General features: G+C 45.4%; 1 protein-coding gene and 1 long non-coding RNA gene across 4 annotated transcripts in view; one reads left to right on the top strand and one right to left on the bottom strand.

Moving 5' to 3' along the window:
* The window catches only part of FMN2 (formin 2), a 660,180-nt gene that overhangs the window by 71,032 nt on the left and 561,800 nt on the right, over positions 1–27,348 (top strand). For all 3 annotated transcript variants that reach the window (XR_008891425.1, XM_056566943.1, XM_056566944.1), the window contains exon 2: positions 3,933–4,096. Coding sequence is in view for 2 of the 3 variants with exons in the window: in XM_056566943.1 (XP_056422918.1) it covers positions 3,933–4,096 (164 nt within the window). In the remaining variant the exon portion in view is untranslated. The remainder of the gene's footprint in view (positions 1–3,932; positions 4,097–27,348) is intronic.
* On the bottom strand, positions 7,354–25,468 carry LOC130362446 (uncharacterized). Its single transcript, XR_008891426.1, has 3 exons — positions 25,324–25,468; positions 8,919–8,987; positions 7,354–7,600 (listed from the first exon to the last, which is right to left on the bottom strand). It is a non-coding gene; the product is annotated as an uncharacterized LOC130362446 (long non-coding RNA).

Below are 27,348 nucleotides of genomic sequence, written 5' to 3'. Positions count from 1 at the left end.
CACCGGCTGTCCCGGACCCGATCACAGCAGTCAGCAGGCTAAGTTTTCTCCTCCAGGTCCTCCTAGGTTTTCCTCCTGCAGCGTCTGTAACCACTGGACCAATGTTCCTCTTGGGTTGAAAACTGGTATCAAAGTGGGCAGACATTTTACTGGTGTTTTTAAAAAGTTAAAGGGAACTTGTCTGCATTGTCATGCTCCCCTATAAATGTGCAATATGAAAGACGGGCTCCCTTAATATAACAAACTATACTTTCTTTTAAAATAATATGCACTTGTGCATATATTGACACTTTATACCACATGCTTAATATTATAATACATATAAACATAATACTGCTACACACCTTGGTCCCCTGAAAATAATACCAATGCACAGCGGCATAGTGTGGGTTGTCAGCACCCGGGGCAAGGCAAGTAATTTACGCCCCCTAACCCGTGGATTTTGGCACTCGAGTCTCTTCCACTAGATTAGTTAAAGAAACCCTTACCACCTAAGCACATGTATTGTTTGTTATGAAAATACTGATAAATAAATTAAAGGTTGCTAGACCCACTGGCTTACATCAACTTATGTTGAGCTGGAGCAGCTACATATGGATCAAAATCTGTCTGCACTGTTGCACCAACCAAACTTCAATCCATCTGGTCAGCTCAACATGCCTGTCTTGACCTGCAGACCGGGAACATCCCAAAGAAACTTCAGTTTTGGAGATGCTCTGCTAGCACTACACAGCCAGCCCGCTGAGCCCAGTACTACTCCAGTCAGTCCTGACTCCTACCTTTTTTTTCACCAGCTGTCCCGGACCCGATCACAGCAGTCAGCAGGCTAGGTTTTCTCCTCCAGGTCCTCCAAGGTTTTCCTCCTGCAGCGTCTGTCACCACTGGCTCCCTCTCTCCTCTCTGGCCTATGTCACCTGCCTGCCGCCGCTTCCAGCTTTTTCTTGCTGCCGCCTGGGCTGGTCTGTGTGCTTCTCTCCCGCGCTCAGCGCTGCGCTGGGCGGCCGCTGCACTGTCCCTCCCCCAGATAGTCCCTCGCTCTCTCTTTGCACCCACCGCACTGCACGCCTGGCACCCCCCCCCTCCACAGTGAGCGGCGACCCGGCGGCTCGAATCGGATTCGCACAGCCAGCACTGCAGAGAGAGTGAGTGAGCCAGGCAGAGAGACCCCCCCCCCCCCCCGCTACGCCACTGCCAATACACACAAAATATCTTGAACGGATGTATATTATTGCACTTAAATTTCTCAGTATTGCTAACAGTCAATCTGAAGATTAAAATTATTTGGCACTGAATACACATTTGAGACTCTAAAACTTCACTCTTACTAAATCCATTTAAAATATTTTTACCAAAAAGACATGAAAGATGTGCTATACATGTATGTTACTTATTTCAGCTGCCAGCATTGTTCCCATATTGTTAATAGCTGCCTGTTGACACTAATTGGATATGCACACCTATGTTCAGGTATCATATAGGTTCCAACATTCACACATGTACAGTTTTCCAATATTCAATTGTGAATTTATGTGCTCCATGTCCACAGAATCACATTTAATGATGCTCCATCCAATCACCTATTCAGATACGTTCTGGATTAGTATTGTCAATCATGTAGTCACTCACATTGTTAGTTCCATACTAAATACTGAGGATGACATATAGGGACCAGTTTACATTCCATTTAATAAAATTGCCCAATTCCCACTGGGCATTATCCAGTTATCGCTTGCTTAATTTTATATGTACGCTGACCATTCATTGCAAAGCAGAGTACATATCAGCCAAGTCCATTTCACAAAGCACTGGATTGTGTCAGCTAAGAGCACTGTTCACACTTAGAAACTATGACCATCTTCTCCATTCAGTCCAGCTTCCCGCTGTCCTCAACGCATTTCCTGCTGTCATCATCAGGTATCAACACAACAGCATTATTTTTTATCTTCAGCTGGCTTCAACCTGCTCATGAGAAATCTATAGCATATATAGTATGCCAGGTGTGATTCTACAAATTAAATTGTGTACATCTTTTTCAAATAAGTTTATGTCCATTTACCGTATATACTCGAGTATAAGCCGACCCGAGTATAAGCCGAGACCCCTAATTTCAACCCAAAATCCCAGGAAAAGTTATTGACTCGAGTATAAGCCTAGGGTGGGAAATACCTCATCCCCCCCTGTCATCATCCAGACCCGTCATTAACATCCTCATCATCCCCTTGTCATCATCCCACACATCCCCCCTTCATCATCCCCTTGTCATCATCCCACACATCCCCTTATCATCCCACACATCCCCCCTTCATCATCCCCTTGTCATCATCCCACACATCCCCCCTTCATCATCCCCTTGTCATCATCCCACACATCCCCTTATCCCACACATCCCCCCTTCATCATCCCCTTGTCATCATCCCACACATCCCCTTATCCCACACATCCCCCCTTCATCATCCCCTTGTCATCATCCCACACATCCCCCCTTCATCATCCCCTTGTCATCATCCCACACATCCCCTTATCATCCCACACATCCCCCCTTCATCATCCCCTTGTAATCATCCCACACCCCCCCCTTCATCATCCCCACCCCCCTTCATCATCCACTTCTCATCATTCGCCCTCAGTGGTCTTCAACCTGCGGACCTCCAGAGGTTTCAAAACTACAACTCCCAGCAAGCCCGGGCAGCCATCGGCTGTCCGGGCTTGCTGGGAGTTGTAGTTTTGAAACCTCCGGAGGTCCGCAGGTTGAAGACCACTGCGGCCTTCAACATGCGGACCTCCAGAGGTTTCAAAACTACAACTCCCAGCAAGCCCGGGCAGCCATCGGCTGTCCGGGCTTGCTGGGAGTTGTAGTTTTGAAACCTCCGGAGGTCCGCAGGTTGAAGACCACTGCGGCCTTCAACATCATCCAGCCCCCTCTCACCCCCTTTAGTTCTGAGTACTCACCTCCGCTCGGCGCTGGTCCGGTCCTGCAGGGCTGTCCGGTAAGGAGGTGGTCCGGTGAGGAGGTGGTCCGGGCTGCTATCTTCACCGGGGGCGCCTCTTCTCCGCGCTTCCGGCCCGGAATAGAGCCGTTGCCTTAACAACGACGCATCTGCGTCGTTGTCAAGGCAACGTGACTATTCTGAGGCCGGGCCCGAAGCGCTTAGAAGAGGCCTCCCCGGTGAAGATAGCAGCCCGGACCACCTCCTCACCGGACCACCTCCTTACCGGACAGCCCTGCAGGACCGGACCAGCGCCGAGCGGAGGTGAGTACTCAGAACTAAAGGGGGTGAGAGGGGGCTGGATGATGTTGAAGGCCGCAGTGGTCTTCAACCTGCGGACCTCCGGAGGTTTCAAAACTACAACTCCCAGCAAGCCCGGACAGCCGATGGCTGCCCGGGCTTGCTGGGAGTTGTAGTTTTGAAACCTCTGGAAGTCCGCAGGTTGAAGACCACTGCGGGTGGGGGAGTTCACTCGAGTATAAGCCGAGGGGGGTGTTTTCAGCACGAAAAATCGTGCTGAAAAACTCGGCTTATACTCGAGTATATACGGTAATTAATCTCTGGAGACCAAAATAATAAAGTGCCACTATCATTCATTTTTATCCAGGAATCCCCCAGTTGTGTCTGGATTTTGACATGCAGTTTGTGTTGTAGTTTTTATTGTAAAGCCAGAGAGTGAGTCTTAATTTTTGTGTCTGCTCCTGTGTATGGAAAAAAAAAGTCCTCAGTTGTTTTTTTTTTGTAATAAGGTTTTTCGTGTTGTTTTTTCCCCTTATGATGACTAGGTGGCTTTGCCAGCTATGCTTTTTTTCCTGGACAACTTATCCAAAAATGTAAACTAATCGAGGACAAACCAGAGATATTTGGTATTAACATTTTTTGAATGTTCAGAATGTTTGCAGTGGTGTTTACATTAACTTACTAATTTATTTGTCATGTTTGCAGGACAAACATTACTGGAGAGACTGTTTAGTCAGCAGAGAAATGCAGCTGAGGATACAGAAAATCTCTGCTCTGAAATTGTTGCTATAAGCCTACTTCTTCCTTTTAGTGACTGCTTTCGGGAGCAATGTACCAAAAGCACAGAGAACATTTCCTCCAACATCCATGTAAGTAATTCATTCATAAGCTTACATGTTTTGATCAGTGGGAGTTTGTCTGGTTTTTAGATCTGCATTTAAATATCTAATTTTTATGGCCAGCTTAAAGGGGTACTCTGGCGCTAAGACATCTTATCCCCTATCCAAAGAATAGGGGATAAACTGCCTGATCGCGGGGGTCCCGCTGCTGGGGACCCCCATGATCTTGCACGCAGCACCCCATTACAATCAGTCCCCGGAGCATTTTCGCTCCGGGTCCGATTACTGGCGATCACGGGGCCATAGCATTGTGACGTCACATCTCCTCCCCCGTGTGACATCACACTCCGGCCTTCAATGCAAGCCTATGGGAGGGGGCGTGACAACTGTGGGTCACTTAGACCAATGGTTTCTGAACTGCGGTCCTTCAGATGTTGCAAGACTACAACTGCCAGCATGCCTGGACAGCGAACAGCTATTTGGGCAGGCTGGGAGTTGTAGTTTTGAAACATTTGGAGTGCCACAGTTTACCTACCACTGGTCTAAGTGACCCATCAGTACTTGCCTTCCCTTTTTTCTTTGCACTTTTTTTTGGAGGCCTTTGTGGTTTGTTCCATCAGCGACTGTTCTGTGCTGATTACCCTGATTGTTCATTGGTGAATTATTATTGATCAGCACTTTTTTAGGGGTACAGGTGTTTTTTTTTTTTTGCTCTTTTTTAGGGGAATTTGCAGTCCAGTCACATAGTGCTGAACAGTCGCTGGTGGCATAGACCACAAACACCCGCAAGAAAAATTCCTTTACAGCAAAAAAAAAGCCTAACATATTACAATTAACATAAAAAGGGCTAAAATAAAGTAAAAACACTAAATTTACAATAAAGTGAAAAAACTTAGTTTACACTCTTACATCCCCATTACCCGCTGTAAAATTTAAATGCTATTATGGGCGGAGGAGGCATATGCCATTCGCTTTCCTCCAACACTGAGACTGCCAATGTGGGAGAAGGGGAAGTCCCCACATTTCTTTCTCCTCCCCCTTGTTACCATCCAGTGATGAGGAACCCCCTAGAAGGTTGTGCTGCAGGGCAATGGCATTAGAGGCCCCCCATACTGGTGTCCCTGTCCCTCGTACAATTCTCCCTGTCCCCAATATAGGTGACCCTGCCTGACCCCAGTGCGGACGATTATGAGCCACTGATTCCTGGGTTTGTTGGCTGCCCTGGAATCAAAATTGACCCCCCCAGTCCTCACTGAAATTAACTTTACCTTTTTTCACTGAAGATGGCGGCTTAGACTAACTTGTCCACCCAACAGCTTATGGCCTGGCCCTCTGATACTTTTTTTTTTGGCTAGGCCCAATAGGTGGACCCCCATCAATGTCGAGCCGAGGTGAGGACATATTGGGGCCTCGTCCTGCATGTGGGCCTAGACAAAGAAACAAAGATTAGGCAATACTGGAGTGGGGATGTTCTGTACAACACTCTACTTTACTGTATTGCCATGTAAAGGGATCACCTTTCAGTAAATCCAGCAGCTTTGGGGTTGCCCTTGTGCTGGTCACAGGCATGAACACACCTATAAAGGAGGTGTATATTTCTGTGGCTTTACATGTTGCAAGTCGGCTATAAAGTCGCATGTGAGCCCCCTGGCCCGCCAACTCCATGCAAGACCCTCTCAATCCCTGCAACTGTCTCCCACCACCGTGCAAATCCGTAATTTAGGCCTCAAATGCGCATGGAGCACTCTCCTTCCTGAGCCCTGTCATATTTCAAGGCAACAGTTTAGTGCCACATATGGGGTATTTCCGTACTTGGGAGAAATTGTGTTACAAATTTTTCTTTTTTTCTTTTTACCCCTTCTGAAAAGGAAAACTTGGGGGCTAAACAAACATGTTAGTGTAAAAAAAAATAAAAAAATTTACACTAACATGCTTGTGTTGCCCCATGTTTTTCATTTTCCCAAGAGGTAAACGTAGAAAAGACCCCACAAATTCTTAACACAATTTCTCCCATATACAGAAATACCCCATATGTGGACGTTAAGTGCTCTGTGGGCGAACAACATGGCTCAGGAGTGAGAACGCACCATGTACATTTGAGACCTAAATTGGTGATTTGCATATGAATGGCTGATAGTTGCAGAGGTTCTACATAAAGGCTAAAAAACAAAACAAAAAAAAACAACAACAAAAAAACACCCACATGTGACCACATTTTGGAAACCCTCAAAGAACGTAAAAAGGGGTGCAGTGAGCATTTACACCCCACAGGTGTCTGACAGATGTTTAGAACAGTGGTGTGTGAAAATGAAAAATTTATTTTTTCATATTCACAGCCCATTGTTCCAACAATCTGTCAAAAAACGCTTGTGGGGTGTTAATTCTCACTGCACCTCTTGTTACATTCCTTGAGGATTGTAGATTCCAAAATGAAGTTTTTCTTGCGAGCACAGAAGAAATTTGGTTACAACTTTTGTGGTGCTTATTCTCACTTTACACCTTATAAAAATTACCATATTAGATTCCTTGAGGGGTGCAGTTTCCAAAGGGGTGTCACTTGTGGGGGTTTCCACTATCCTGGCAATATGGGGACTTTGTAAGTGCAACCCCAAAATACTATTCCAGCCAATTCCTCTCTCTTAAAACCAAATGGCACTTCTTCCCTTCTAAGCCCTGTCTTGCGCCCGCACAGCATGTTTTGTCCACATATGGGTATATTCAGATTCCAGAGAAACAGGGTCAGGCTGGGTTCACACTACGTTTTCTCCCATACGGGAGCGCATACGGCAGGGGGGAGCTAAAACCTCGCACTCCCGTATGCCTTCGTATGCGCTCCCGTGTGTCATTCATTTCAATGAGCCGGCCGGAGTGAAACGTTCGGTCCGGTCGGCTCATTTTTGCGCCGTATGCGCTTTTACAACCGGACCTAAAACTGTGGTCAACCACGGTTTGAGGTCCGGTCGTAAAAGCGCATACGGCGCAAAAATGAGCCGACCGAACGTTTCACTCCGGCCGGCTCATTGAAATGAATGACACACGGGAGCGCATACGAAGGCATACGGGAGCGCGAGGTTTTAGCTCCCCCCTGCCGTATGCGCTCCCGTATGGGAGAAAACGTAGTGTGAAACCACCCTCACACATTTTGTGGTGCTTTTTCTCTGTTTACCCCTTGTTAAAATGAAAAATTACACAAGCATTTTAGTGTAAAAATTATACATTTTTATAACCCGCTGTAACAAATGATTGTCAAACACCTGGGGCATGTTAATACTCACTGTACCACTTGTTACTTTTCTTGAGGGGTGTAGTTTTCAAAATGGTGTCGTATGTAATAAAAGTTTCCACTGTTCTGGCACCATGGGAGCTTTGTTGAGGCGACATGGCCCCTGACTTAAATTCCAGCCAAATCCTCTCTCCTAAGTTGCTCCGTCCCTCCTGAACCTTGTTGTGCGACCGTACAGCACGTTACATCCACATATGGGGTATTTCCAGACTCTGGAGAAATTGGGTCAAAAGATCTGTGCTGCGTTTTCTCTGTGAAAAAGAAAAATGAGGCGTTACAACATGTTAGTGTAAAAAATGAGATTTTGACATTTCTCCTCCACATTGCTGCTATTCCTGTGAAACTCCTAAAGGGTTAACAAACTTTCTGAATGTCAATTTGAATGCTTTGATGGGTGCAGTTTTAATTATGTGGTAATTTATGGGGATTTCTAACATGAAGGCCTCTCAAATCTACATTAAACTAAACTGATCCCTGAAAAATTTAGATTTAGAAATTTTTGTGAAAATTGCTGCTAAACTTTGAAGCCCTCTAATGTCTTCGAAAAGTAAAAACATGTCTAATTTATGATTCCAACCTAAAATAGACATATTGTATATGGGAATCAATATGTCATTTATTTGGAATGATTGTTTTCCTTAGGAATTTTTCACAAAGAAATTATGTAAGTATCGACGAAAATTTACCGTTATCTTAAAGTAGAATTGTAATGACACGTCTGTGTTTAACCCAAAGGGTTAAACTTTCCTGCTCCTTTGTTTAATTTGGTTGCTGTGGCTATGCCCTAGCTATCTGGGCTGGCCAGCTGACCATGCTGAAACCGCACCTGTGTAGCTGGATATTTAAACCTGCAGTGTACTTCTAGTCTTTGCCAGTGAAAGAACTCAGTTTGAGTAACCAGCATTGTTTGTCTCTGTAATCTGGATATTGATCTTTGCTCTGCTTTTGACCTTTCTTCTGTTCTTGTGTATTGGTACTTTGCTATCTCCAGTTGTTGACCCAGCTAGTTTGACCACGATTTATGTGTGTGTGTTTAGATTTACTTTTGTTAGTTTTGTGTGTTTCCAGCTGTTTCCCGACTCCATCTGTTTTGAATTTTATTGTTTTGACTCTGTCTGTCCCTGCCCCTAGTTAGTAAGAGACTGTTCTTATGATTGTGGACCTGTACGCACGTAGGCAGGATGTGGGCAAGATTAGGGCTTCACTTTATCCCTGCCCTATGTGACAAGAATATGTCAAGAAAAAACTATCTCAGAATCAGAACGATAGGTAAAAGCATCTCAGAGTTATTATACAGGTCAGATTAAAAACGTTTTGCTGTGTCCTTTAATCCATAAGGGATTAAAAAGGTACTCCACAAACATAGAACTTATAGTGTCCTATCCACGTAAGGGCTGAAGGACCATACACATGGAAGAGCACACCTGTCCGTGTCAACCCACCTAAGTCAAATAATGTCCTTTTGGATAAGACAGGAAAACACACCTGAGTCCCTAGTATCTTGTGTAGTGGTGGAATGGATGCACCACCTGTTAACAACAGTGAAATAAACATAAGAGATACTCTCACCCGATCTTGTAGATTTGCTTGCAGCGATGTCCCAGACTTGACAGAGAGATTGCCAGTTTCCAGGGATCTCTATTCAACAAAGCAGAAAGGATTAATCATACAGTGTCTGTTCATATTAGATGTGCAGGATCTTTTGCTGCAGATTTCAGTGTAAACTAAATGACTGAACATAGCTTTAAATCCTGCGTATGAAATCCTGCACACCAAATATGTGTAGGATACTGTACGTGTGAAAACACCCTAAAGGTACAAGTAGTGAGGCTATCCCTTCTCGCACATTTTCTGTTGGGGCACCCGCCTTTATCTACATTGACTATCCTTGTTACCCCCTATGCTCTTACCCTATGCATTTCCTCCACTTACGTGGATTCGTCAGGGGTCTGGGTTATTGGGGTCAGAATTAGTCATATGAAAGTCACAAGAAATATAAAGGGGTGTAAATAGCTTGTGGTCACCAAGGTACAGTAGGCCACCGGATGTTAAGTATAGCAGATATGGCTGGGGTAGTTGCTTTAGGTCTTGCGTCTTCCCCATCACAGTCCACTAAGGTGTGTGCAGATGGGGTAGTAAAATCCCATAGTTGCAGGCAGTAACCCTAACACAATAGTGTATGGCTATATGGTCCATGAGTCATCGGTGTCATAATTTGGGATGTAAACATTAACCCCTTGGGGACGGAGCCCATTATAACCCTAAGGACGGGAGCATATTTTTGACCACTGTCACTTTAAGCATTAATAACTCTGGGATGCTTTTACTTATAAATTTGATTCCGAGATTGTTTTTTCGTGACATATTCTTCTTTATGGTAGTGGTAAATTTTTGTTGATACTTGCATCATTTCTTGGTGAAAAATTCCAAAATTTGATGAAAAATTTGACAATTTTGCATTTTTCTAACTTTGAAGCTCTCTGCTTGTAAGTAAAATAGACATTTCAAATAAATTTTATATTGATTCACAAATACAATATGTCTACTTTATATTTGCATCATAAAGTTGACATGTTTTTACTTTTGGAAGACATCAGGGGGCTCCAAAGTTCAGCAGCAATTTTCCACAAAATTTTCAAAATCTGAATTTTTCACGGACCAGTTCAGGTTTGAAGTGGATTTGAAGGGCCTTCCTATTAGAAATACCCCACAAATGACCCAATTATAAAAACTGCACCCCTCAAAGTATCCAAAATGACATTCATTAAGTTTGTTAACCCTTTAGGTTAAAGCCTCCAAAAATTTGTAACCCAATTTCTCTCGAGTAAGGAAATACCTCATATGTGTATGTCAAGTGTTCAGCAGGCGCAGTAGAGGGCTTAGAAGGGAAGGAGCAACAATGGGATTTTGGAGAGTGAATTTTGCTGAAATGGTTTTTGGGGGGCATGTCACATTTAGGAAGCCCCTATGGTGCCAGAACAGCAGAAAACCCCACATGGCATACCATTTTGGAAACTACACCCCTCAAGGCACATAACAAGGGGTCCAGTGAGCCTTAACACCACGCAGGTGTTTGACGACTTTTCATTAAAATCGGATGTGTAAATGAAAAATTTTTTTTTCACTTAAGTGCAGTTTCTTCCCAAAATTAACTATCTCCTCTGAGTATGGAAATACCCCATGCTAGGACATAAAATGCTCTGCGGGCAAAATACAATGCTCAGAAGAGGAGGAGCGCCATTGAGCTTTTGGAAAGAGAATTCGTTTGGAATGGTAGTCAGGGGCCATGTGCGTTTACAAAGCCCCCTGTGGTGCCAGAACAGTGGACCCCCCCACATGTGACCCCATTTTGGAAACTACACCCCTCACAGAATTTAATAAGGCATGCAGTGAGTATTTACACCCCACTGGCGTTTGACAGATCTTTGGAACAGTGGACTGATCAAATTAAAAATACAATTTTTCATTTTCCCGGACCACTGTTCCAAAAATCTGCCAGACACATGTGGGGCATAAATGCTCACTGTACCCCTTATTACATTACACAAGGGGTGTAGTTTCCAAAATGGGGTCACATGTGGGGGGGGGGGTCCATTGTTCTGGCACTATGGGGGCTTTGTAAACTCATGTGGCCTTCAATTCCGGACACATTTTCTCTTTAAAATCCCAATGGCGCTCCTTCTCTTCTGAGCATTGTAGTGCGCCCGCCGAGCACTTTACATCCACATATGGGGTATATTATTACTCAGAGGAAATGGGGTTACAAATTTTGGGGGTCTTTTTTTCCTATTTTCCCTTGTGAAAATGAAAAATTTAGGGTAACACCAGCATTTTAGTGAAAACAGATTTTTTTTTTCATTTTCCCATCCAAATTTAATGAAAATTCGTTAAACACTGTGGGGTGTTCAGGCTCACTATACCCCTTGTTACGTTCCGTGGGGGGTGTAGTTTCCAAAATGGGGTCACATGTGGGTATTTATGTTTTTGCGTTTATGTCAGAACCACTGTAAAATCAGCCACCCCTGTACAAATCACCAATTTAGGCCTCAAATGTACATGGTGCACTCTCACTCCTGAGCCTTGTGCATCCGCATAGCGTTTTACGCCCACATATGGGGTATTTACGTACTCAGGAGAAATTGCGTTACTAATTTTGGGGGGCTTTTTTTTCCTTTTACTGCTTGTGAAAATAAAAAGTATGGGGCAACACCAGCATTTTAGTGTAAACACTTTTTTTTTTTTACACTAACAGGCTGGTGTATACCCCAACTTTTCCATTTTATAAGGGGTAAAAGGAGAAAAAGTCCCCCAAAATGTGTAGTGCAATTTCTCCCATATGTGGCCCTAAACTGTTTCCTTGAATTACGACAGGGCTCTGAAGTGAAAGAGCGCCATGCGCATTTCAGGACTAAATTAGGAATTGCATAGGGGTGGACATAGGGGTATTCTACGCCAGTGATTCCCAAACAGGGTGCCTCCAGCTGTTGCTTAACTCCTAGAATGCCTGGACAGTCAGTGGCTGTCCAGAAATGCTGGGAGTTGTTGTTTTGTAACAGCTGGAGGCTCCGTTTTGGAAACACTGCCATACAATACGTTTTTCATTTTTATTGGGGGGGGACGACGACAGTGTAAGGGGGTGTATATGTAGTGTTTTACTCTTTATTATGTGTTAGTGTAGTGTAGTGTTTTTAGGGTACATTCGCACTGGCGTGTTACGATGAGTTTCCCACTAGGAGTTTGAGCTGCGGCGAAAAATTTGACCAAACTTGAAGCAGGAAACTTACTGTAAACCTGCCCGTGTGAATGTACCCTGTACGTTCACATGGGGGGACAGACTTCCAGCTGTTTCAAAACCACAACTCCCAGCATGCACTGACAGTGCATGCTGGGAGTTGTACTTTTGCAACAGCTGGAGGCACACTGGTTGGAAAACCTTCAGTTAGGTTCTGTTAACTAACTCAGAATTTCCAACCAGTGTGCCTCCAGCTGTTGCAAAACTACAACTCCCAGCATGTACTAATCACCGAAGGGCATGCTGGGAGATGTAGTTATGCAACAGCTGGAGGTTAAGCAACTACAACTCCCAGCATGGTGAGACAGCTGTTTGCTGTTTGAGCATGCTGGGATTTGCAGTTTTGCAACATCTGAAGGGCTACAGTTTATAGACCACTGCACAGTGATTTCCAAACTGTGACCCTCCAGATGTTGCAAAACTACAAATCCCAGCATGCCCAGACAGCAAAGAGCTGTTTGAGCATGCTAGGAGTTGTAGTTTTGCAAGATCTGGAGGGATACAGTTTAGAGACCACTATATAGTGGTCTCAAACTGCAGCCCTCCTGCTGTTGCAAAACTACATATTCCAGCATGCCCAAACAGCAAACAGCTGTCTGGGCATGCTGGGAGTTGTAGTTTTGCAACATCTGGAGGGCTACAGTCTCAGACTGTAGCCCTCCAGATGTTGCTAGGCAACTTACCGGCTTCCGTAGGATCCAGGGAGCCGTCTTCTTCTGCCGCACGCCGCCCGCGCCGATCTCCGTCGCCGCCGATCACCGTCGCCCGCAGCCTCCGGAGGGGTAAGTGGACCTTCGGCGTTCGGTCCCCGTCGTTTCCCCGTCCTGCCCCGCCTATTGTGGGTGGGCAGGATGGGGAAAACGAAAGTAAACCCCTCCGCCCCCGATCTGCTATTGGTGGTCGCGTCTAGACCACCAATAGCAGGGATAGGAGGGGTGGCACCCCTGCCACCTCACTCCTATCGCTTCAGGGGGATCGTAGCTGTCTTGGACACCCGCGTTCCCCCTTCTATTCCGGGTCACCATAGACTGAATTCACTTGTGTGAATTCACTTGCGATTTGCGCCGATCGCCGACATGGGGGGGTCTAATGACCCCCTGGGCATTTGCACGGGGTGCCTGCTGATAGATATCAGCAGTCACCCTGGTCCGATCCCTGCCCGGCGCGCGGCGGGGACCGAAATTCCCACGGACGTATGGATACGCCCTTCCTCCTTAAGTACCAGGACGCAAGGACGTATGCATACGCCCTTCGTCCCCAACAGGTTAATAAAGCAAAAAAATAAAAATATGACTAAAACATCTTGAAAAAAAGGGCCACAACACATCCCAAATGCAAAAAATATCTTCCAAAAATTTCTGAAATTCTCTGACTTTTTTGCCTGTAAAAATGCCTGGCTTTTGAAGCCCAAGAGGAGCCTCAGAAAATAAAGGCACAGAATAACTATTGCAAATGTGTCAGAATTTTGGTGTGTAAATAAAATTACATGACTTCCGTCAGTTTAGACACTTCTTTGACATTTTTCTGCCAGGTCAAAGAAAAGGGACATGATATTGGAAATAGGCTTGGGATGCGACACAGTGTGCCAAATATGAATTGTAATTCTGGCTTAAAATAGGTGTGGAAAAGTTTTAGTTTTTTTTATTAACTGGTGCCAAAAAGTTAAACAGATTTGTAAATTGCTTCTATTTAAAAATCTTAATCCTTCCAGTACTTAGCAGCTGATGTTTACTACAGAGGAAATTCTTTTCTTTTTGAATTTCTTTTCAGTCTGAGACAGTGCTCTCTGCTGACACCTCTGTCCATGTCAGGAACTGTTCAAAGCAGGAGCAAATGCCCATAGCAAACCTATTCTGCTCTATTTTATTTATTTTTTTGTCAATTTCGCAGTGGTATAGTCGATAAACAATGAACCACCCTATCCCATCAGGTCTGTGCTATACATTACACCGGAAGGCCAGACTCACATACAGCTTTTTACATGCAGTAAAACTCTGCAATGCATGCCCTATTGTTTTTAATGCTGTGAATTGCAGTGTATATTTTTTGTGAGGACACATTTAAAATCCGTTGGAGTAAGTGAATTTGAATGGGGCTAATCTGTGTTCATGGCAGCAAATAAAATATGTGGAACTCACCAAAAATACCATGTGAAGGTTTATTCAATAGAATATGGCCACATTTCATATTTTTAATACGCCTGAATAAGTGACAAGTACATTCTAAGTGTGCAACTCATGAGTAAAATGTAGGAGATCTAGAAGGTAGATATAGAAATGGTGTTAATATGTGTCCAAAATACCCAGAACCCCTACTCCCAATAATGGAATCTAAAATACCCAGTAGAAATCCAAGGCTACCTATGGGATTTCTGCAGTGGATTTTGCAGCATATTTTTCCCTTAAAGGGGTACTCCCCTGCCCTAGCGTTCGGAGTGTTGATGTGGGCCGTGGGGGGGGGGGGGGGGTGCGTGAGCCCCTCCCATGGACTTTCATTGAGGGGGCTTGACGTGACATAACAAGTAGTGTGGTGGTGATGTCACGACTCCACCACCCGTACCCAGCGTTCTAAATGAACGCTGGGTGCTGCCCAGCTGCGGGACCCCTGCGATCAGACCTCTTTTCCTCTATCCTTTTGGATAGGGGATAAGATGTCTAAGGGTGGAGTACCCCTTTAAGGGAAGAGCTACACACAGCGCATACACAGTGTATTTTACATTGTGATAAATCTGCCAGGCAGCGGGAAATATTCTGCCATGAGCAGACACACAGGACTTTCCCTGCTACAGCCCTGTGTGTGCAGTAAGGTTTGGAGGCAGGCCAAGTGCACTGGCCAGCCTCAAAACCATATTGCACACATAGAGTTGAGGCAGGAAAAGCCTTGTGTGTCTGCTCATAGAGCATACACAGACACAATAATTGACACCTGAGGCTAAATTCACACAGTGTAAAATGATTAGCAAAATATGTCAGTAAAATACATCTGTATTTTTAATTTAGTAATCTGCACAATAAAAGTGCACACACTGTTGAAAAAACATCCATAAATCCAACATTGGATACTTTTTTAGGGCATATTTGATGCGCAGAACTTGAAGCTGCATATTTTAATGTAAACTAAATGACTGAACAAGTATCAAATCTGCAGCTTTAAATCCTGCGCATCAAATATTTGCAGGATACTTAACGTGTGAATAGACAGGCTTTTCACTTGCACTAAACCAAATTTACCAAGTTATAGTGTAAATGAACAGCATTAAAATGAGAGGTTTCTTGAATTTTTAAAAGAAACCAGAGTTGTAGGTCTTTAGTCTTCAAGATTTATTGCGCAGCTCTGTACAATGGAGGCGGGAAGCTGGCTTGCCGAGTTCCCCTTCCTCTTCAATATTCCAGCTTTGGCCTGTCCCCATAATGAATAAGCAAAACAATTCACATAATGAATAAGCAAAATAATTCATTCTGCTGGCACCTGCTCTCTGCTCAGAGCAGAGACACAAGTGCAGGCTCTCACGTCCTAGCAGCGTTAGAGTGAGTCAGGGAAGCGTGGGGAACCGTCTTTCTGTCTACATTGCGCAGAGCTGTACACTAGAGCTAGAAGACTAAAGACCTATAATACAACTCTGCCAATTAATTTAAGTAAGTAATCCCTCATTATAAAGCTGTTCACCCACAGCCTGTCAGTTTCCCTTTGAGATGGATGATTCATAAATGATAAAGATATATATATATGAAATAGAACCCAAGGCTATGCTTGTACATTGGAATGGAAACATCAAAAGGACTGAAGTAATGGGCACGCACCATATAATATGTCTCTTTGTAGATAGTGGGCCTACCACTCTTTAAGGTCTTGAAGAATACATATCACTCCCCTATAGGTGTGTCTCATATAGTATCCACCATATTATCCACCTGTTATTTGCTGATCAGACTAAACTTTGTAAAAATTGTGTTCTACTATGTTCATTAATTCCATTAACATCCATCTTCTAAAACTAATTTACCTTTTATGAACTCTGCGGTTAAAGTAATCCCCCCCCCCCACACACACACTTCCTTAAAGCGTACCTGTTGGATCCCACACAAAAAATGTTACTCAGTACCTAATGCTGACCATGTACAACTAATTTTAATGCCTCTAACGCCTGTATTTATTATAAAAAAAAATACCCTCTTTCCCTCAGGGAAAGGGTGGGAGGTGATTTCTGTGTCTGCTCATTCAGCCTTGTCCATGAGTCATCTCTTGTCCTTGACTCATGGACAAGCCTCATGTTGCTGCAAGACTGGTTAGTGTCCCAGTAGGTATGGGGACCCCTAATGGTGAGATTTTCAGGTGCCGTTTTCTTTATTCAAATTATTTTTTTTAATAACAAGTTTTTAATGGAATTTTCACTTAATAAGTAGTACAAAACGTGAGCCAGGACAATCACCTGACATAAACACACATGTAAAATAGTGTACAAAATGAATACGTAATACAATAGTCATTGCATTCGCCAAAGCGAAAATCTAACAGTCAGCAAGGTAATACAATAAACCCAACATGGACCCTAAGAAACCCCCCCCCCCTTCCTTCAAACCCTCCCCTTTCCCACGTGTCTACTGGTCCGTTCATGTGGAGGGAGATGATAACAGTAATCTAGGCAATGCAAAATAATAGCGGTAGAACAAATGCAGCCTGGTTCCACAAGGGTCAACAAAAGAGGGAGCTAACCCCTAGTTCCTTAATTTCTCGCAATTTTCAGTTTTCTTAAAGAACCCGTCAGTGACCTGTTCAGATACCACGTGGTATCCTGGAAGGGTCGCATCTTTTCGCCACTAGAATGAATGTGTGTAATAGTAAAGTCCCAATCCTGTCCCCAGGATCAATATGTAATACTATTAGAGCGGGTCTATCAGAAGAGATACATGTAACCGATCACTCAGGAATATAAAGAGGGAAGTCCAAAATCTGCCAGAAAATTAGCATGTAACTAATCCATGTAGTAAATCAGTATGATGGATACCACATTTTGGACAATGCGGTCCGGTCGATCGGGGGTGCGGGGGAATGTGAAACCATAGGTAGCATGGTGCATAATCTTATATTGTTCCCCTCTACTGTTCACTTACGACTGCTTTACTTACCTTAGCCCACCCTTCTAAGATTGAGACCATCAAGTCATCCTTCTCTAACTTGCCTTCCCAATACTTAAACAAGGAGGAGTGAGTCCCATCTGCACCCCTGATGGTGGTACAGTCTCTACAGAGAGTGACTACTCTCTTCCGAGGAAATAAAATGATCGAAGGAAGTGTGAGTATGTTCCCTCCAGGGGATCTCTTAGTCGAGGTCCCAAGAAGGCTATAACTTGTTGATATTGAAGAAAGTGCTCGGGGCCCATGAGTATGTAGTGGAGATTTCCAAGAAGGAAAGATAGCGTAGGTCAGTTGGATACTAGATGTTGGACCTTTAGTATGCCTGCCAGTCTCCATGGTCGAAACATCGTCTAGACATCTCTACCCAGCTGGAATTCTGGAAGAGACCACACAGGCATATGCGTAATAAGAGCATACGGTAAATGCATAAGGGCTCTTCCAGTTTTCCATGCCGCTGTGGTATCATGTACAATACATGATCCCCGTAGGGAACTAGGAATGGCCCCAAATTTAGTGTGAAAAAGGCTAGACAATGACCATGGACTAACCAATTCGGATTCCAGAGCCGTGTTGGAGTAGGCCTCCCCCTCTCACCCAATCTATACCGTGTCTATATAGGCATGCTAAATTATAATGTTGAATATCAGGGAAATGTAGTCCCCCCTTCCCTTTAGGGAACATAAGTTTGCATAATGCTATTCGAGGTAATTTATTAGCCCATAGAAATTTAGTGAAAGCAGAAGTAAGAAAGGTTATGTCGGTATGTTTCATCAGTATCTGTATAGTTTGTAAGGGATATAGTAACTTTGAAAAACTGAGCATCTTAAGTAAATGACAGGGAAGGGAAGAGAGGTCCATCTTCTCAGTTCGTCTACTATTTTGCGTATTAATGGTGGAAAGTTCTGCCCACCCCTATCCCTAAATACTTAAGAGAGTATCTAGTCAAAGCGATGGGCAAGGACAAATCCGCCTCCGTCACCCTGCTAGCCCACGAGGAAAGGTGAAGGAGTACACTCTTGTACACATTAACTCTGTAGCCCCATTCTAATCCAAAATCAGTCAAGAGGTTGAATACCGCCGATATGTCGTGGACGTGGTCAGACAGAAAAACCAATTGGTCATTCGCGGATAAAGCATGTGTCAAAGAGCCCTGACCAACTGTGATGCCCTTGACATCTCTTGCGGAAGACAAGACCCTTGACAGAGGTTCTATGGCCATATTAATAAGCAACGGTGATAAAGGGCAGCCCTGTCTAGTGCCTTTTTGAGGAGTGAACGGGGTAGAAAGGAAATCGGGGGTAGATATATACGGGCTAGGGGGGTTGTATACAAAGCCTTAATGTAGGTTAAAAAAGGGCCTGAATATCCCATAGCCTGGAGAACCCTCCACAGCCATCCCCAGAGCATATTGTCAAAGGCTTTTTCAGCATCCACCTATTCAAAAATTTTTAAACAACCATATCAAACACCGTAACAACATATCAAAAGTTTTTGGATTTGACCATGCCAATTTAAACTTGCCTATAATAAATGTATTTCTTTAATTTGGCATGGTACTAGGCCTTGCATATCCAGACAGTCCTTCTATATTCCTAAACCAGATAGAGGATTAGTTGTCACATTTACCCATGTGGATATGCCTGTACGTATTGTCCATCCACTTTCCATCTATTCCTTGTCCTATATTATCTTGAAAAAGAGAAGGGAACAAAAGGGAACAAAAGACCAGCGCACCCTGTGCCGTTACCTGGTGGGGACAAGAGTCAGGTGGAATGGGAATGGAAAACTGCTCACCTTATTGTGTCGCGCTGTGAGCGCGACACCGTTGTGGGTTTTGTATGGAAATGAGATGATCTGCAGCAGCCTGTGTCCTTCCGTTTCTCGAGATAGTCGAGGCGGTTCAGTCAAGATGCAAGTTCTTTGCTCATGGCAGAGGTCACAGATTGGAAAAATCGGATACTTCTCTGGCGCTCGCAGGATCCGTGTTAGTGGTCAATCAGGTAAGAGACTTCAAGTGTGATAAAGAATTCAGTCTTAAAAATAGTAGAAGGGACATCCAGGTGTCATGATGTCAATAGGACGGTAAGAAAGTGGGTGCACATAGGGAATACACAGTAGGCGTTTGTGATGCAGACGTATGATGGGGAGGTCAATGTATTAATTCTGTTATTTCATTCAGGCCCTGAGGCTGTAAGGAGTTCAGGCTGAAGATCCAAAACATCTAGTCAGAAAAGAGATGTTTTGGATCTTCAGCCTGAACTCCTTACAGCCTTAGGGCCTGAATGAAATAACAGAATTAATACATTGACCTCCTCATCATACGTCTGCATCACAAACGCCTACTGTGTATTCCCTATGTGCACCCACTTTCTTACCGTCCTATTGACATCATGACACCTGGATGTCCCTTCTACTATTTAAAAAAAATACACAATAACCCCTTCACCCCCGTGCTCATATGCCACTGTAAGTATGTGGAACCCTGACACCTGCGCTATCATTAATAATGATATATGAGACTGCGCCTCCAGCGCCCAAAACGGCAATCTGATACATTATTGTATATGTGTCTCGCTTCACATCCCGATGCCAAAGCAGCAGTTGTAATGTGGCCAACATCAAAATTACTGCCTGCCAGAGTCCTCCCTCATCTGCGAACCACTCATCTCCAGCCTCGCTGATACACGGCCGTCCGCACATGCGCGGGGCAGCGGTGGTCCGCAGACAGGGGGACTGCAGTGCCTTCCAGGTCCCTCCACAGCCCCTCCCACGCCGACCCGATGACCTGCCAACTGCAGCGGAAGACGGCGACAGTCACCAAGGACCTCAACAATATCCAGAACACAGTACCAGCACGCACCCACGTCCGGACGACACTGAGCGCCAGTACCGGACCCAGTGAACTCACTACCACGGAAAAACCCGAAATCACCTGTTCCCCCCTTCTACAGATTCACAGAATAATGACATTATGAGCATTTCTAAATACTGTTTATAACACTACAAAGCACATTGTTACTTTGTTTACCTTTTTCATTGTTCCTCCCTGACACGCACGCCTGTCAGTGACGTCACCCGACCAGCCCACATTCATGGCCTTTTTTCGTGGTTTTTTTTGCATATAAAAAGCATTATGTTACTTGTCACTGTACCCATGACCTGAGGAAGAGGGGTGATCCCTCGAAACGCGTTGTCTGTCCTTTATGAAGCAATAAAGACTGAATTCTTTATCACACCTGAAGTCTCTTACCTGATTGACCACTAACACGGATCCTGCAAGCGCCAGAGAAGTATCCGATTTTTCCAATCTGTGACCTCTGCCATGAGCACAGAACTTGCATCTTGTCCTATATTAAGGTATAGGACATTTTGAACTCTTTGTACTCTTGTTAGCTTTTTTTTTACCTACTGTTACTTCTTCTTTGGAATCACTCCCTTTTCCTCCAGGAATAGACAATTATGCAGCCTTCTGTTTTTAGAGGTGTAAAAGATTTAATAAGGTATGTCACCTACTCTGTGGTGTCCCAATGCGGGATACACCTGTCTTCCTGAATTGTAACCTAGCGTATCTGCTCTGGGCCCATTACTCAGGTTAACATGTACAGTTTACTGTATTGTGTGATATACTGTCAATGCACTTTTATGCTTTATTGTGCTCTAAGGGGTTAAACTGTCTGTTCAGGAGGATGCTAAGGGAATCACATGTTTGCTTCAGCCAACCAGGGCTGCTTCCCTGCCTCCCCCTAGTCTGCTAGACTGGAAGGAGTAAGGGTGGGTTCACACTACATTTCGAGCATATGGTCACTGGATCCAGCTGGGTTATGGCAGCACCTGGTTTTGACTCCCCCCAGCCGGATCCGGTGACCTTATGCTCAAAACGTAGTGTGAACCCACCCTTACTACTTCCAGTCTAGCAGACTTGGGGGAGGCCGGGCAGGAGCCCTGGTTGGCTGAAGCAAACATGTCATCCCCTTAGCATCCTCCTGGGTGGGTTCACACTGCTTTTTGACCATACGGTCACCGGATACGGGAGTGCCCAGTTTTCATATCCGGTGACCATCCCGCCTCTATTTCATTTGAATGAGCAGACCGGAGTCAGATAATGACTCCAGTTGGCTCATTTTTGCCCCATATCCGGTTTTCTGACCGGACCCAAATCCATTGTAGGACCATATGCTCAAAACGTAGTGTGAACCCACCCTTAGTCAGTATCTAGAGAGAAGGAGAAGAGACTGGAGGTCACAATTAGAACTCTACTGTGAACCTGGAACTCACCATGTGACAACAGGCCTAGCTAAACCCAGTTACAGCACTAATCTGTTCAGAGTGACAGCACCCTTCACAGGATCCTGCCGACCAGGTCGTCCAGCAAGTCAGAATCAAGTCTGCAGTGGGGAGAAGAGCCAAGAGAGCCCACGGAGCTCATTAGCAAAGAAGAGAATAACATGAGATAGAAAGCCTTTGGCAACTCCGATCCATAAATCTACACTCTAAACCCTGGCGGCAGGGCCACATCAGGGCATGAATTTCAGACCCGGACAAAAACAAACATTAGGGGGGCCCGGCTGCCTGCTGTGCTACTTAATATATATATTTTTTAAATCTAGTATTAGGTAAGGAAAAAGGAATATTGAGATGGCGAGGGTCTGACAGGGCACTGGAACCGGACGAAAGAAATGTATAGGGGGAGGGTAAAAAGGGAAAATGTTGTTAAAGTGTTGATAATAGACAAAGAAAAATGGAAATGGGATTTTAAATAGGATGTATAATTGTTGTTGAAATAAAGGAAAATAAAAGGGTTAAGAACTCAAAAAATAACAACTTTCTGGAATACCCCTTTAACACCCCACAAGTGTTTGACGACTTTTCGTTAAAGTTAGATGTGTAAATTATTTTTATTTTATTTTCCGCTAAAATGATGGTTTTCCACCAAATTAAAATGTTTTACAAGGGTGTAATAGGAGATAATGCCCCCCAAAAATTTGTAACCCCATCTCTTCTGAGTATGAAAATACACCATGTGTGGATGTCGAGTGCACTGCGGGCACACTACAATGCTCAAAAGAGAAGGAGCCACATTTGGCTTTTGGAAAGCAAATTTTGCTGAAATGGTTATTGGGGGGCATGTCCCATTTAGGAAGCCCCTATGGTGCCAGAACAGCAAAAAAAAAAAAAACACATGGCATACTATTTTGGAAACTGCACCCCTCAAGGAACGTAACAAGGGGTACAGTGAGCCTTAACACTCCACAGGTGTTTGACGACTTTGGATATGTAAATTAATTCTTTTTTTTTTTTTTACCAAAATGCTGTTTTTTCCCCAAAATTTGTAAATGTTAATTTTTTACAAGGGGTAAGAGGAGAAAATGCCCCCCAAAATTTGTAACCCCATCGCTTCTGAGTATGGAAATACCCCATGTGTGGACGTAAAATGCACTGCGGGCGCACTGCAATGCTCAGAAGAGAATGAGTCACATTTGCTAATTTTGCTGAAATGGGGGGGGGGGGGGGTATGTCGCATTCAGGAAGCCCCTATGGTGCAAAAAAAAACAAATGGCATACTATTTTGGAAACTACACCCCTCAAGGAACGTAACAAGGGGTACAGTGAGTCTTAACACCCCACAGGTGTTTGATAAATGTTCATGAAGTGGGATGTGAAAATGAAAAATTTAATTTTTTACACTAAAATGCTGTCATTGTCATTGTAAATTTGTAAATACATTTCTTTGGAGTAAGGACATACCTCATATCTGGGCGTAAACAACGTGCACACCGGTCTCAGAGGAACAGGAGCACATTCAGGGGCCTTGAGCTTCTGCATTGCTGCCTATGGAGCCATAGGTGGGACCCCCCCCTCAAGGTGCATTACATGGGGTAAATAACTGGGGTACGCTAAATAACCAAAATGAGGTACAGTGGGACATAAAATTATAAAACAGGTTATGTGTTATGCTGAGCGCTCCGGGTCCCTGCTCCTCCCCGGAGCGCTCGCAGCGTTTTCCTCTCTGCAGCGCCCTGGTCAGACCCGCTGACCGGGAGCGCTGCACTGACACTGCCGGCGGGGATGCGATTCGCATAGCGGGATGTGCCCGCTCGCGAATCGCATCCCAAGCTACTCACCTGTCCCGGTCCCCAGCTGTCACGTCCTGGCGCGCTGCTCCGCTCTCTAGGGCGCACGCGCGCCAGCTCTCTAAGATTTAAAGGGCCAGTGCACCACTGATTGGTGCCTGGCCCAATCACTGTAATTAGCTTCCACCTGCTCCTTGCTCTATATAACCTCACTTCCCCTTCCCAGCATTGCCGGATCTTTTTGCCCTTGTGCCTAGTGAAAGTGTTTCTTGTGATTGCCATACCTGTGTTTCCAGACCTTCTGCTATTACCATTGACTACGAACTAGGGATCGACCGATATAGATTTTTTAGGGCCGATACCGATACCTGTTGAAGTTAAGGCCGAAAGCCGATAATTTATACCGATATTCCGGTATAAATTATCGTCTATTTCTCTGCCCCCCCCCTGAAGCCGCTGCAGATCATTGATTTAAAGCGGGCGCTTTAAATCAATGAACTGTAGCGGCTTTTGCGGTGCCAGAGACCGCCGCCGCCACTTGCTTCTCTCCCCCTGCCTGTATAAAGCCCCCTGACTTATAATACCCCCTGTCCTGTGCCCATCATATAATGCCCCATGTCCTGTGCACCTCGCATATAATGCCCCTTGAGGGTGCAGAACAGGGGGCATTATATGTGAGGGGCACAGGACATGGGGCAATATATATGAGGGGCACATGTCAGGGGGCATTATATGTGGGGGTACATGATGGGGGCATTGTATGTGAGGAACACAGGACATGGGGCATTATATGTGGGGGTCACAGGACAGGGGGTATTATGTATGAGGGGCACATGACGGGGGGGATTATATGTAGGGGCACATGACAGCCCACCTCTGTCATGTGCCCATATATATATATATATATATATATATATATATATATATATATATATATAATGCCCCCCTGACTTATAATACCCCCTGTTATGTGCCCCTCACATATATTGCCCCCTGTCCAGTGCCCCTCACATATAATGCCCCATGACCTGCCCCCTCAGGGGGCATTATATGTGAGGGTACAAGACAGGGGGTATTATAAGTCAGGGGGGCATTATATGGGCACATGTCAGGGGGGGCTGTCATGTGCCCCCACATATAATCCCCCCTGTCCTGTGTTCCTCACATATAATACCCCCCTGATATGTGCCCCTCACTTAAATTTGCCCCCCTCACTTATAATTTGCCCGTCCATCCATACAGCGCCCGAGCAGTGCTCACCTTTCTCACGCTGCTACGTTCTTGTACTGTGAGTGAGAGCTGCAGGGACGTGATCTCCGGGCGCCGGCGCCATGATGTGATGTCATCACGCCGGCCTGCCGTGGATCAGGGGCATCGCTAGGTCTACAAAAGATCTGGGGCACTGGCCATGGCTGAGGGCAGAGCCACAAAAGGAGGGATCATAGGTGGCGGAGTCACTCGGCAGGGTCACTCAGTTTACAATATACACTATATACACAGTATACAGTGTACAGTATATGTCTGTGTACTTCCTTGCTTCTGTGCTCCAACCACTGCTCCTCTGGTCCGCAGCCTATGGGCCATAGCAGTAGGTACCCGGACCAGAGGAGCAGTGGTTGGAGCTCCAAAGGTAGCGTGCAGCTGCTGCATAATCACCGTCCTGTCCAGGGCCAGAGTGGGACCTAAAATAGGCCTGTGCATATTAGACTATGCAGCCCTTTTTTTGTGGGGGACCCAGCAGTTGGACTCCCACCAAAATAAAATGGGCTGCATGGTGAAATCTCCTTGGTTCAAGTGGCTTTTCAGCTGTTGCAAAGGAACAACTCCCATCATCCATGGAAAGCTTCAGGCATGATGGGAGTTGTAGTTTTGTCACAGCTTGAGAGCCACTTATTGGGGTATAGTTTCACTGCAGGACTTTCAAGTGACTACAGCTCAGATGAGAAACAGGCAGACTATACAATGGTTTGACTCACAGGAGACGTCTTCACTGCTGTCTCTTCTTTTTTTCTTCATCTGGTCCAGACGCCAGGTCTTCTTCCATCTTCTCTGCAGAGTTGACGCTTGGACATCATTGGTTCCTCATTTTGTCAGCAGATTCTCATTGTCTGTATGAAGACAATAATCATTGTAATCCTGCCAGATACTATGGGGGAGATTCATCAAAACCTGTCCAGAGGAAAAGTTGCTGAGTTGCCCATAGCAACCAATCAGATCACTCATTTTTAACAAGGCCTCTGCTAAATGAAAGAAGTGATCTGATTGGTTGCTATGGGCAACTCAGCAACTTTTCCTCTAGATTTTGATGAATCTCCCCCTATGCCCTTAAATATAACCCTGCCAGACATCATGCCATACACTGTTTCATCTGTTTGGCAGAATCCCACCCTTGTGGTGACCTCCCCCGGACCCCTAAGTCCCCCCCCCCCCCCCCAGACTCATCTTTGTCCTCGTCTTTCAGACCTCTAAGGGCTTGCCCACACTGCGGACATTCAGGCAGCAGAATTCTGCCTGTAGCAGGCACCACCTAAATCCGCAGTGATAGGACCACGCTGACAGCAATGCAGTGTGGCAGAATAAACATGTTCATTCTTTGGGAAGACGTCCATTGCGCCAGCATTATTCCACTGTGGCAATTCCACAGTATACACAGAGCAACAGAATCCCATTTTAAACAATAGGACTCTGCTGCTAGTGGATTTCCACAGTGAAATTATGCCAGCCGAATGTCCGCAGTGTGGATGAGCGCTTAGTCCCCCCAGACCTTAGTTCTCCTCCAGATCCCCCTTTTCCCCTTGTTCGGAACCCTTAGTCCAGTGGTGTCCAAACTGTGGCCCTCCAGATGTTGCAAAACTACAATTCCCAGCATGCCCGTTCCATTGGCTGTCCGGGCATGCTGGGAGTTGTAGTTTTGCAACATCTGGAGGGCCACAGTTTGTACACCACTGCCTTAGTCACTCTCAGACCCTCTGTTATCCTCCTCCAGCCACTAAGTCCCCCCCAGATCCCCTTGTCTCCTTCTCCACCACACTTTTCTGCCCTCCTCCCCGACTCCCGATAATTATTAAAACTTCTCTGCCATCAACCTCCCACACACCTTTCTGATGCTTTATTATCTTCTAAACCCCACCCCCCGACCCCTCTGTTATTTTCTACACTCCAAATACAGCCCCCTCCCTCATTCCATACTGCTCTTTCTCTCCCCCATCCTCCTTTTCACCCACCTTCTCACCTTGTGGGAAGGACAGCTGAAGCAGCTCTGTGGCGGTGGGATGTCCTCCTCCTCCTCCAGCCAGGGTACGGACCGTGACGTTAGGTGCGTGCCTGCGTCGTGTACTGCATCCCTGCCTGTTAACTCATCGCTGTTGTAATAAAGAAAACTGTGTCCCTGTAGCAGAATGTGACTCTCCTCCACATTGACACAGTTTCCTTTATAGCACCGGCCCGGAGCGAGGTCCCCTTCAGTGCCGAAGGGGAGGAGAGCGGCGAGGTCCGCATATTCTTTATTAAAAGTAAAAGTGCAAGGGCAGATGAACGGCCCCTGTAAATATGCCACTAATGGCTCCTTTGCTGATATATGGGGCTCAGGCCCCGGATAATTTGACCTAGGGACGCCTCTGCCGTGGATGGCAGCGTGAGAAAGGTGAGGAAGTGGAGGAGTGGGACAGCTGACAGCTCCTGCTCCACCATGCTGTCAGCTGTCAGGCAATTGCTCCGCATGGCAAAACAAGGTGTGCGCACGAATCGCGGGACTTCAGTCCCGGCCTGAAGTTCATGGCCGGGACTGAAGTCCCGCGATTCGTGCGCACGCCTTGTTTTGCGCATTATCGGCATTATCGGCAGGTTAGAAGCCGATACCGATAACGGGAAAAAACGTCAATATCGGCCGATAATATCGGCCGTGCCGATAATCGGTCGATCCCTACTACGAACTTGCCGCCTGCCCTGACCTTCTGCTACGTCTGACCTTACCTCTGTCTAGTCCTCCTGTCAGACGCTTT

This window comes from Hyla sarda, chromosome 3, assembly GCF_029499605.1.
Source record: "Hyla sarda isolate aHylSar1 chromosome 3, aHylSar1.hap1, whole genome shotgun sequence".
Taxonomy (NCBI): Eukaryota; Metazoa; Chordata; class Amphibia; order Anura; family Hylidae; genus Hyla; species Hyla sarda.
Note: the sequence above shows the minus strand (reverse complement) of the source record. Positions and strands in the feature narration are given on the sequence as shown.